Raw genomic sequence first — 12,762 nt, forward strand, 5'->3', positions numbered from 1 at the left:
CCTTAGAGTTTCTGATACTATTTTTCCATAGATGAACTTGGCATTGTACATAAAGTAATAGATCAAACTCTAGAAGTTTGTTTCAGCCAAAAGAATGCTGCTTTTATAGAAATAGCTAATGCAAAACCAATCCTAACTTTTTATCGTTTCTTCTTCAGGATATGGTTAATAGGAGAATTGCGATGGATATGATACTTAAGATGGCAGACTCCCAGCGTTTTAGACAATTTATCTTGCTTACCCCTCAAAGCATGAGGTAACTTCTTAAAACTTTCTGTGAACACACATACACGTGTGTGTGTGTGTGTGTGTGTGTGTGTGTGTGTGTGTGTATGTTTTTCTGATCACATGTAGAAGTGACGTACATAACTTGCATCCCTCCTATATATACAAGGCTCCAAAGTCACACCTACCAGATGGAGGTATCTCATTCTGTAGGTCTAGACCTGTGTGCCCTGATATCCAGTATGTTACCCAGCAAACAGCCAGCATTCTGAGCTCAGTGTGTCTGAGACTCAATCCTCTCAAAGCATCCTTCTTTTCTAAATACCTGTACCATCTGACAAAGGGGAGAGAAATCTATATGGAACCTCACACATACACACACAAAAAAATCCCAGGCCGCCAAAGCAGCCCTGAGTGAAAGCAGGATGGAGCTGGCATGGTTTTAAATGCAGAAATGACCAGGGTGAGGGGACATTAATCCCTTTGCTTGCTAGGCAGACTTAAGATGTCATCTGCTTTCCTAGATGCATACTTTTATTCATGCCCTACCCCTACCCCTTTAAGAAATGAATGGACTCAAAGGTAATTTTGACTGCTTATGTTTTGAATTTGCTCCTTTGTGGTTTTCTTGATCATCTGTTCTAAATAGTCCCATGATTGTGGGGCAGTTTGATTTGGAATATCCAGGCAACTCTAGAAAAGAACAAGAGTGTAAAATAGCTAACATAAATTTTTTTATTTTCTGTTCATCCAAATTGAAAATACTGGTATCTAGTGGGAAGTTTTTTATTCATTGATTGCTCATATTGTTGGGGATTGAACCTAGGGTGGGTGCAAGTATTTAATGAATAAAAACTTCATTGGAAATTTTGCTTCCTTTAGCTCACTTCCTTCAAGTAAACTGATTAGAATTCTTCGAATGTCTGATCCTGAAAGAGGGCAAACCACATTGCCTTTCCGACCTGTGACTCAAGAGGAAGATGACAATACAAGCTGACAACTTAGTGCCTTGCCCTCATGCTGAAAGGTTGTGAGGGGATCTGGACTGTCGGATGGAATAGAATGAGACTAGAGAGATTCTGGAATAGAAGAGGCTCCTTTAATCTGACCCATCGATTGTGTGCAGCCTAGAAAACCAGCCGCTGCCAACAGTTAAAATTACTACTGCTTTCTTTGTGAAAACCAATTTCATAATACTGGTTTTAAATCTTTTAAGTTGGTTTGCTTTGGAGTTTCTGTATTTTGTTTGTTTTTATCATCTACTTTTATAAATTTTTTCAGGAGTAAAATTTTGTACATATGCACATGTACATATCTGTTCAGTTTGGGTTCATTTCTATAGTATTTTGTAAGAATTAAAATAAAAGTTTGAGCACCCGATGTTTAGTTTTGCTTTTCCAGGTTGTTACAGTCTAATTTTAAAAATTAACAAATGTCTGTGGAAAGAAGGATTTCTTGGTGTGGAATGGGGGAATGCAGTGGACAAGACTAGTTACACGGGACATACTGATGTTTAAGTATTAGAGACCTACTTAAGACTTGATATACTGGGCAAAACCTGTGCTTGCCATTGATTTTTAACCCTAGGGTACAACTATAGATTTGGGATACAATTCTGAAATCACTGCATTTCATCAATTTTAAGATGGTTTTTATTAGATACTTTATGCAGCACTGAAGCACTGCCAACCCCATGATGCTTTCTCCTTTGTCCTTTAACTGCCCTCTCCCCAAGGAAGAATGTGCCAGGACTGTGTGCTAGAGCATGGTGGCCTAGTGTAAAAGCCCTCAGTTTTTGCTGGTGCAGCCACTAGGGAAGCAGATACAAGAGGATCACAAGTTCTAGGTTTGCCTGGGTTATAGAGTGAGTTCAAGGCCAACCTGGGCAGCTTAACCTGTCTTAAAATGAAAGTGAAATTGAGGGCTGAGAATATGACTTAATAATAGAGCAGGATTAGAAGGACTGGGAGGTGAGTGCCTATTGTCAGAGTAGCTAGTGGTTATGTGAGTCAAAGTCTACACTTGATGGTGAGATGACATGAAACACATCCTGATTTTAGAGACAGAGTGTTTCTACAGTGATCAGTTTACTGTAAAAATTGGTATTTATGACTTTTTTTTAAAGAAACATGAGCGTATTAGTGCCTGTGTTCTGTTAGCTACTAAGGTTAGGGCTAACCTTTAAACAGGTATTGAATAGCAGCAAGAAGCAGTCCCTATATTACCAGCAATAAGAATTAGAATACATATTTATGAACTTGAAAAGGAAGTATTTTGAGAAAAGTATTATTTTTAAAAGCAAGCATACTTCTATAGTTATTGAGAAAAACTGAGTTTTGTTTTGGTGGGGAAGAGAATGTATTCTTAGAATAGTTGCCAAAAATCCAAAAACATTTCTAGTCTAAGAATATAGAAAGGAAGCTGCTGCGTGTTCTGAACTTTCCTCACCAACCATAAGCAGTATAACTCATTTGTATCAGAACTATTTTAACATACCTTTTTTTTTTAAAATAAAAACCGAAGTGGAATTTATCAGTATGTTAATTTTAATTAGCTAAAGAGTTTCAGTGTTTTGAGTTTTTGTGGTAGTTTTAAATGTGCTTCTACAGAATGAAAAATGCAACCCTCAGATCCTGACCATCTTGCTGAAGACCGTGCATTATTAGAAATACAGCCCTCGGATCCTGAGCATCTGCTGAAGGCAGTGCATTATGGGATATGCAGCCCTCAGATCCTGAGCATCCCCTGCTGAAGACAGTGCAAAAGTTTTAGTTTCAATCATAAGTGAAGACATCCAGTGTTCTAAGTAGTAATAACACCCATTGGAAAATTTAAGAAGCTATTGTTCTTTTAAAGTATGTGTAATTTCCAAAAATAAAACTTAAAATTTATATGTATTAAAGTCATGTTTTTGTGAACTGAACAAAGAATAATTGGCTAACTTGGACCTCTTCATAAATAGTGATTTCTTTATACATGTCATTCTGGTAGATCGAAAGTCTCTAGAAGTCCTAAGACAGCTTTGGATTACACACTCGTGTTCTTCCTCAGGAAATGTCAGAATCATTCACAAAACAAGTGAGTTTTAGCCAAAGTATGAGTATGGTTATTAAAATTAATAAGCAGCTTATTTTAAATATTTTCCAAGTTTTCATTTCACCCATTCCCTTTTCATGTATGGGAGGACTGACTTTATGATGTTCAGAGTATTTGTATATGGAGACAACTGCTTCAATTCTGTGTAAGAAATTGGGTACTGGCACATGTATTGTACCAGGAAGTGCTGTGAGGAAAAGGAAATGTCCCAAAATGCCTGGGAGTTAAGGATCATGAGTTCCAAGAATAGCTACGAAGCAAGACCGTGTCTACCCCCAACAAATTTTTTTTTTTTGGATACACATTAGATGTAGAAATAAAGATTAAATGTTTATAATGCCCCGAGGCAGTGTTCCAGTCATATTCATAACTTGTTAATGCATTTCCACAGCTTTTGCCGCAGTGTTCCCTGAAGTCCCATGTCTTAAATACTTGGTTTCCAGCCTGTGGTGCTGCTGGCTAGTGGTGGAACATCAGGAGGTGGAGCCTACTGGGAGGAAGTTAGGGGTTGGGGGATGGGAGTTGTATCCTTGAAGCTGCCAATTTGGCCCTTTCTGAAGTAACCGTTGTGATGTGAAGGAAGTCAGTGAGGATCCTGGTTGATGAGATGTGACCACCTTAGTGGGACTCAATTGCAGAGGGCTAAGTCCACATCTCAGCTGCTGGGCTTGCTTTCACTATTATTTGTACACTGCTCCATTTCCCCTTCACCCCCTGTAGCAGATTCTACCTTCCACAGATGGCCACCACAGTAAATCCTTCCCATGTTCCAGGACCTTGCTTTGTGGAAACTCCTTGCTCTTGATAGAGTGTAACCCGCAACAAATGGAATCTGGTAGAATCCTGTCGTTTCCCAGGCTAGATCTGAACAGACAATGAGAAGAGGTGAAACTCGTGCCTTGATCTCTAAAGGCTCAAGGGCTCCTAAATGGATCCCCAATGCTCAACAGGAGCGAGCTACTTTCTTCCTCAAGGTTGCTAGGGGAGGAAGCTGGGATTGCTTGTGTGAGAGGCCTCTGGACTGCTGGAAGAGGTATGGTGCTTTTCCCCTACAGCTGTTCAAAGCCTCCTGTGTCTCCCAACAGTAGGAGAGATTCCAAGCCAGAATAAGCCAAATGAGTTGTGGAATGAAGGGACATTGGAGTTTGTAGTGGTGGTTTATAGCTAAAGGGACAGATCTTCATGCTTGAAGGTGAATGTTACAAAGTAGAACTAAAGTTAATCCATATAGTACCGGGTATGGAATGTCACAAATCTAAATGGCCTTGGGAAAGCAGCAGAAACCCACCTAGTCTTTACAGATACCTTTGGTGAGGAACACTGAGTCAGAAGTACCGAGATTAGGATCCATCTAGTGGGAATTGAACTAAAACGATGCAGGGTAACCTGGGGAACAAGAGATGGCACACAATAAACAAGAATTGAAGTATGAAAAGTACCTTCAGGCCACACCCTGGTGCCTGTAATAAAATGGGAGAGTAACAAGGACTAGCCAACCACACCTAAGGAAGCAAGCTCGCATCTCCTTCCTATATGCCTGATGCTGACTGCTTTTCAAATTCAGAAAAAGGCTTCAGTGTTAAAAAAAAAAAAAAAAAAAAAAAAAACGAATCCCTCATTGTCAGGCCTCAAAAGGAACAAAAACTGGCCTCAGGGCCCCCAAAGGCCTAAGCCCTGTACTGAAAGTTAGCTATTAATCAAATGGCACCTTGCTTTCAACTTGGAAAAGAAAAAAACACAAGGTCAGACAATTCAATCCTCTTGTTAGGGCATCAGCGTCAGGAAGATTGAAGGTGGGTGTTAAGACTTTGGCCTACAAAATGTTTCCTTCTGTCCGGGCAGTGATGGTGCATGCCTTTAGGATCTCTGTGAGTTTGACACCAGAGTTAGTTCCAGGACAGCCAGAGCTACACAAAGAAACCCTGTCTTGACCACCCCTTCTCCCAAATAAAAGCTTTCTTCTAACTGTTCCCTGGATCTTTACCCTTAAATGGTAGGACTTTTAATACTGTTAAGGTTTCATCCCATACCAGTGTCAGAGTGAACCTCTTCCAAGACAATGGAGTTTGTAAGTTGTTAGTAAACACAGTGGGGCAGGAGAGGTGGCTCCATAGTTAAGAGGACCTGAGTTCAATTCCTGGCTCCCTCATAACAGCTCACAACTGCCTGTAACTCCAGTTCCAGGGGACTCAACACCTGGCCTATGTGGGCACACACAGAGTATATATATATATATCTATATCTATCTATATATGATAGATAAAGAGATAGAGATATAGAGATATATATAGATATATCATACACAGAAAAACAATATAAAAGGGTTTTGAAAAGAATTGTATCTACTTAAAGTCTTGGTAGTTCTAAGATTTCACATGTAGACAATAGGCTGGAGCCCCATCAAGAAGCTTACAAGATACACCTAGCTGCACTTTAGAGTTACCCTTGATTAGAACAGCTGTGTGCTCTTCCTTCTTCAGTCTATGTGTTTATTGCAATGATTCTAAGCCTAGATCACCATTTTACATTGTGTGTGAGGGGAGATAATTATCCCATTGGTACAAGGGACTTAATCCTAGCACTTGAGAAGCAGAGGCAGGTAGATCTCTGAGTTCGAGGCCAGTCTGGTCTACAGAGTGATTTCCAGAATAGCCAGAGCTACATATAGAGATCCAGTCTCAGGGAGAAAAAAAAAAAAAAAAACCAAAAAAAACAATGGTACTTGTAGTTGGAATGTAACTGGCCCCATAAGTTCATAGGGAATGGCAATATTGAAAGGTGTGGCTTTATTGGAATAGGTGTGGCCTTGTTGGAGGAAGTGTGTCACTGTGGAGGTGGGCTTTGAGGTTTCATATATGATCAAGCCCGGTATTTCAGTTCACTTTCTGTTGCCTTTGGATCAAGATGTAGAATTCTCAGCTCCTTCTCCAGCACCATGTCTACCTGCATGATACCATACTTCCAGCTGCCTTGCCCCCACCATGATAATGAACTAAACCTCTGAACTGTAAGCCACTCCAATTAAATGTTTTCCTTTGTAAAAGTTGCCATAGTCATGGTGTCTCTTCACAGCAATAAAATCATAACTAAGATGGTACTCAGTGTTGTACCTAAAGAGCCGTTAGGTCATGAGATACCTGGCCTCAAGCCTGAACCCAAAGTCATTATGACATGAAGCTCTTACAGAATCTTGGGAAGCACGTTTCACACAGTATCTGGGATGTGAACTATGGCCACAGGTTAGACTGGCATGTTGTATTCTAAAGATGATGAAATCCCTTGTGATGTGTGTTCTTCAAGAACTTTGCTTCACCTAACAGGAGAGAGCTTGTGGCTCTCTTGGAACCAGTAACTCCAGTGGAGGTGACACAGAAAAGACGTGTTTTGTGCTGGAGCTGAGATCATTGTGCCAGTAGTATGAGCTGCTGCCAGGCTCCCATAGTGTAAAGAAGCACAGACCAGCCTGGGAAGAGAATTCTTTAGGTTCAGCCATCCCTGTCCCCAGGGCCCATTTCCTCCCCAGCCATTAAATAAGTGCAAGCGTACCATAGACCCCAAGCCAGTTCAACAGTCAACACATGAGGTGATAGTATGCTTCTGTTTCAAGTTACTAGATTCAGGGCTTATTATGGAGTAGTAGTAATGAAACCACCTCCACTACCACCCACTGTTCACCTAATGTAACTCTAGTCATTGTGTGGCTTGCCTTCCATTTGTATATATACTATACTGTGTAGCGGGTTTTGTTCTTTTTCTCCCACTCAGCATTTGAGACGTTTGTCCATGCTGTGCATACCCAGTCTCCTCTCCGGCAGGTGTATAGGATGCCAACCTGAGGCATCGTCCATATTCTACTTACCTGATCCTCTAATGATAAGCTAGTACATTGACTCCACTACCTATGCCACAAACAGCCATCTAGGGTGTCCTGGGACATGTCCTCATAGGTCCTTCTATGAGTGTATTTTTGTTGTTGTTTGGCAGGGAGGAAAATATGACCAGGAATAGAAATGCTAACCCAATGAGCACATGCCTTTTCTTCAGGGTCACCTGTGCTAGTCCGTCTACACTAATCAATCATAACAATGAGGACTAAACAGGCAAATAGGATTTGTATTTGTTCACTCAGCTTCTACATTTTACTTACATAAAACAAACAAACAAAACAAAAACTAGTGAGCCCGCTGAAGAATTTAATTTCCATAAGTTACTGATATCTGTCCCTCATTTCCCTCCACTGTGGTCCTTCTGGATGGCCTTAATTCAAATGTCACCTCACCACCCTCGTGGAAAGAGCCACCACCATATGCCACCCCTCTCCCTTGCTCTTCTCTTGCTGGGTTGTGATTCAGTACCTTGGGGTTGAGCATTCATGAGCGTGTATGGGCTGTCTCCACACACGCGTACATGAGAATGGTGTTGGGTGCATCACAGGCAGTTCGACAGCAAAGGTTTGCTGTGAATGGTTGGCCAGAGCATAGTGTAACTAGGGGGCACCCCCAGTTTACCCATGCTACCCTCACTAAGTGAGGGGAAAGAGTAGTGGGAGGTGCAGAATCCCACAGACCTCCCTGCCCATGCTCCCTCACCCTCACCATGCACAGGGGTTGTGCACCCATGCATAAGGGTGCAAGGGCTTCTCTTCACTCACGGACGTGTCCTTTCTTGGAGCAGAATTTAGGTCCCCCGGTGCCCTGAGTAAATAGTAAGCATTGCTTGGTCACAATTACCTGGGAAATGAAGGAGACGGATGGACTCATTATATCCTGGACTCTAGTGCTGTTCAGTGGTCCTAAGGCAAAGGCAAAGGGGTCGGGAGAAAAGAGGCACTTGATAAAAAGCACTTTGAGTCAAGGAAAGAGGGTTGCAGTGTCTGATAAAAGCAGGGGCTGGTTCTCCAGAAGTTAAAATAAAATTCAATTAAAACAAAGTGTGTGGGGTTTGTTTTGTTTTCTGGTCACAAGGGCTGTCCCTGAAAGGCTTGGTCGCTACTGTGCAGTGCCAGTCTGGAGATTCCCTTCCCAGGAAACACAAGGGGACGGCACTGTGTGAAGAAACCCAACTCCAGGCATGGTCTGAAAATGCCAACCTGATTTAGAGTTGGAGATGAGATTTCTTCTCCCCAGGGTCAGAAGGATCAGTTGTGTTCCATCATGAAAACTAAAAAGTAGCACGCTTTCTACTTCTGACTAACCTTGGAACCTCTCCCCGGTCGCCCACTAAATGTGCCTCCGGAGTTGCACATAATATGTTCTCGGCACCAAAGTCACACTGAGATAAAGTTTATTGTAATATAGTGAACATTTTTTTTTTCCAGAATGAACAAATTTTCTGTTTTCTTTAAATATTACATGCCATATTAATAGTCCTCTTTGGGGGGGGAGGGGCTGGATGAGAAGTTGGAAAATGACTCAGTCCCCTTTCATTCATTCTTCAAATTCCAAAGACGTATGCTTAAGGGGAGACTGAGTAAGCCATTGCTAGCTGACCCTGACTATTACGAACATCAAGCTGAAAATGATAAATTAAGAATTAGGGAAATAAATCAAACATTATAAATTTATTTGGGACATCTATTGCCACCTTCTGGAAGCCTTTGAAACGTCAAGCAGAAATCAGTACATTCCCATCATTATGTTTTTAACTTTCAATAAATAATACCTTTGTGTCTATAGATATATAGATAGATATACTTAATGAATTTATCATTTAGCAGGATTTTTTAAGTGTTATACTGCATTCATCCAAAAGAGCTCTTTCCAGGTTGAGAGGGTACAAATGAGGTAAGAATTAAGGCAAACCCAAAAGGCATGCAAATGTAGTACATTTATATTCACTGATAATACAAGCTGTGTTGTGGGCCAGACAGGGAGCCAAGGGCCCCTCCTGTGTGTCTGTCCAGTACTATTTTACAGGAGAATGATGACACAGCCCATAATTAAGTTACATTACCATGGCGGAGGGGGGGGGATGGGTCTCAGTGCTACTAACATTATATAATCAAGGAGACACAAGCATTAGCAAAACGTGTACAGGAAACCATAGAACACTTGGCGGCACGCTTCTGCCCAGGCTTTGGAGGAAGATGTATTTTAATGAAATGATGTTACACGAATCACATTGTGGCAGGTTGTCGGTTTTTGTTTTATAATATATGCTTTTAAAATTCATTAGCAAATGACATTCTCATGCACACAAGTGTTTCAAACACAAGAAGCAAGTCCATTTATAGGTAGTCCAAGCAATTGTGTGTGTGTGTGTGTGTGTGTGTGTGTGTGTGTGTGAATAGCTGCAGACTGAATGGAACATCAAGACTTCTGTGCAGTCCATAGCATCGACGCCAGCTCACTTCTGAATGTCGCACTGCAGGAGTAATACAATGGAAGGGTCGCTCTTTGCAGCCTCTTTGAATTCATCCAATGTGATCTGGTCATCTTTGTTCTTATCCATCTTGCTGAAAATCTTGTCCACCCGCTGTTCAGGCGTGAGGCCATCCTCGTTCATTTTCATCATGATCACAGTGCCCACCATCTTGTAGATAGCCTTGGGGGGGAAAAGGACATGGTAGATGACGACATGACAGGAAACCAGGAAGCCAGAGGGCTCCCTCTGCCTGTCTCCCTTCCTCTAATTAGATCCTGTTTATCCCTCCAAACTTAGTTTCCCTTTTGCATAAGAGGTTCACGTCCCATGCTTTATGTTCCCATGGCAACCTGAACCTCTTTCCCTGGAATATAATACACACTTTATTATTGTGCTAGCTACTTTCCTGTCAACTTGACATAAGCTACAGTGGCTTGAAAAGAGGAACATCGTTAGAGGAAATACCGCCATCAGATTACCTGTATGTCGTTTTCTTGATTAATGATTGATGAGATGGACCTAGCACACAGGGGTCAGTGTCAACCCTGGGCAGGTGGTTCCCGGGCGGTATAAGAAAGCAGGATGAGTAAGCCATGAGGAACAAGGCAGGAAACAGCATTCCTCTGTGGCTTCTGGTCGGTTTCTATCCCCATGTTTCTGCTCCAACTTTCCTATTACCTGGATGTGTAAGATGAAATAAACCCTTTCCTCCCCAAGCTGATTTTGGTCATGGCGTTTTATCACAGCCATAGAAACCCTAATTAAGACAATTACCAACATCGCTTTGTCTTCCTCACCCGAGGGTACATTCCATCAATCTAGAAATGCCATGTTTTTCTCACTTCTTCAGGACTTGGCACACTGTTTGTCACATAATGAGGCTTCAACACATATTAGTTGAATGAAATAAATCCCTTTAACTTGCCGGGGTTAGGGACATGGAGTGAGAAGGCAGAGGAGGAAGAGCCAAGAAGGGTGCTGGTGAAGAAGGAAACTCTAGAGAGGGATGCAAAAGGCAGACCATGAAATTCTCTTTTAGAAGGGATAAGAGATTTAAATTTACTCCAGTGGAATTCTTAAATGGTTTTCCAATGAGAATAGTATAAGCAGATATGTGTCAATCTCGAGGCCAACTCGATGGAGATTTGGGGGTGATTATCAGGCTTCAGAGCGGAGGAAGTGCACAGGTCAGTGGTAAGATGAAGGGCCATGGGTTAGGGAGAGGATCAGGAAAGAAAAGGATGTATCTCATTTCAGATATTCTGAGTTTTGAGTGGGGATGACAGTCAATACACACTAGGTTTGGGAATTGAGAAAAAAAATGAAATGATCCCAATTGACAAGGGACTCACAATGTGTTAAGACAGGGAGAGCATTAAAACTGAGCTTGAGGTTGGGGCGGTGCTGGTGCACACCTTCAACCCCAGCACTCGGGAGGCAGAGCCAGGAGGATCTCTGTGAGTTCGAGGCTAGCCTGGGCTACAGAGCAAGATCCAGGGCAGGCACCAAAACTACACAGAGAAACCATATCTTGAAAAAACAAACAAACAACAACAACAACAAAAACAACTGAGCTTGCAAAGAAGTTAGTTCAGAAAGACCTGTAGATTAACATGAACAGAAGAGCAGAGTGAGAAGAGTCTCCCAGGTCAGCTAATTATCCACAGTTAATTCTCAACACGTGTTTCCTGGGTAGATGCAGTCTTCTCTTGTGAATAGGACCTGAGAATGGCAAACGCTCATTGCTGTGAACACTTTTCACAAGAATGTGTGTATGAACATGTATAGCCTCCAAGGGGGAACAACCCTTGTTGCTCTCAAATTAGTAAAGCAGGGTGACAGATCTGGGCAGTGGGACATCAGGCTGGCAATGGAAAGGAAGAGGCTACCGCAAAACGTTTGAGCTGGGTCAACCTCAGGAAGCAGAAACGTGGGCCACCACTGCCAGATGCACGCGATTCCCTGTATGGGCAATGTCACACCCATAGAGACAAAGGGTGGGAGACAAAGGGTGGCAGTTGTCTGAGTCTCAGTTGACAGGAGCAACAGGGGTAGGCGGGATCTTATTAAGGGATAAAAATGCTTCAGAATTGCATTATAGTGAGTGCTATATTCGTCTGTAAAATTCACCCTCGCCATCCCACATTATATAGTTTCATTATATTTTTATTATATATTTCATCATATTATATAGTTTCAACAGGTGAATTTACAGCCTGCAAATTGCAACTCAATGCAGATTTTTTTTATACATGCCTATCGGGGAGGGTAACCCACTAGAGAGTGTGTTTTTATTTTAACTTATCAAGTTAAAATGTTCATTGAGATAAAAATCTTTTGTCGTGTTCAGTTTTGCAGCTAGATTGTACTGATCTTGATGAAAACCAAACAGACAAAGCTGAGGATTCTAGGCCTTGAAAAGCTACCTAAGTTCCATTACATTTGCAGACCAGGTCCAGGTTAGCCCAGTAGCCTGAGTGTGCTCAAAGGAAAGACAGAGTCTGTTCTTTGTGCCTGCAAGTTTAAAAAGAGACAAAAGGACCATTCACGCTTGTAGCTGCAACGTCCCTCTGTTCTTTAAAAGATGAAATCAAGATGTTTCTCATCAGGCAAAAGACATGAAGCAGCCAGAAAGACAAGTGTCATTTTAATAGAGTCAGGGTTATAACAAAAAAATATAAACACAAGAGACGTATCTGGGGACCTCAGCAGGAAGTCCGATATGGCAGGGCTCACTAATGGTATCTGAGAATACGACACCCAAGAAAGGAAAGTTCCAATTAAGTCCTACACTCTGTGTCAGTACAGATCAGAGAGGGTATGCCAAACCTCAGATTAAATCCTAACATGCCACAGGATAACCTGCAGGATCCCTGTACATCATGTGTCCAACGAGCATTCCCAGCATACATCAGCAAGTGCCCATGAACCTCTATGTGGACAAAGTGTGTTCTACCAGGAAGAAATATATAAGTCTGTCTCCCTGTGTGGACCTGTCAGTCACATCCCTGTCGTTCTAAGGCTGCTCCTTAATGGGCTTTTGAGGCCCTCTGCACCTTCCTCTTTCCTCCTGCAGAT

General features: G+C 41.9%; 2 protein-coding genes across 5 annotated transcripts in view; one reads left to right on the forward strand and one right to left on the reverse strand.

Annotated features, from left to right (window-relative positions):
• Smc6 (structural maintenance of chromosomes 6) overlaps positions 1-3,116 on the forward strand; it is a 61,315-nt gene extending 58,199 nt beyond the window's left edge. For all 4 annotated transcript variants that reach the window (XM_028867613.1, XM_028867614.2, XM_037198149.1 and 1 more), the window contains exons 26-27: positions 159-256; positions 1,108-3,116. In XM_028867613.1, the coding sequence (XP_028723446.1) occupies positions 159-256; positions 1,108-1,222 (213 nt within the window). In that variant the 3' untranslated portion in view covers positions 1,223-3,116. The remainder of the gene's footprint in view (positions 1-158; positions 257-1,107) is intronic.
• A 5,471-nt stretch (positions 3,117-8,587) lies between these two features.
• The window catches only part of Vsnl1 (visinin like 1), a 113,049-nt gene continuing 108,874 nt past the window's right edge, over positions 8,588-12,762 (reverse strand). Inside the window, exon 4 of the mRNA XM_028867616.2 lies at positions 8,588-9,864. Within this exon, the coding sequence (XP_028723449.1) occupies positions 9,667-9,864 (198 nt within the window). The 3' untranslated portion in view covers positions 8,588-9,666. The remainder of the gene's footprint in view (positions 9,865-12,762) is intronic.

This window comes from Peromyscus leucopus, chromosome 22 (assembly GCF_004664715.2).
Source record: "Peromyscus leucopus breed LL Stock chromosome 22, UCI_PerLeu_2.1, whole genome shotgun sequence".
In the NCBI taxonomy this organism is placed as follows: domain Eukaryota; kingdom Metazoa; phylum Chordata; class Mammalia; order Rodentia; family Cricetidae; genus Peromyscus; species Peromyscus leucopus.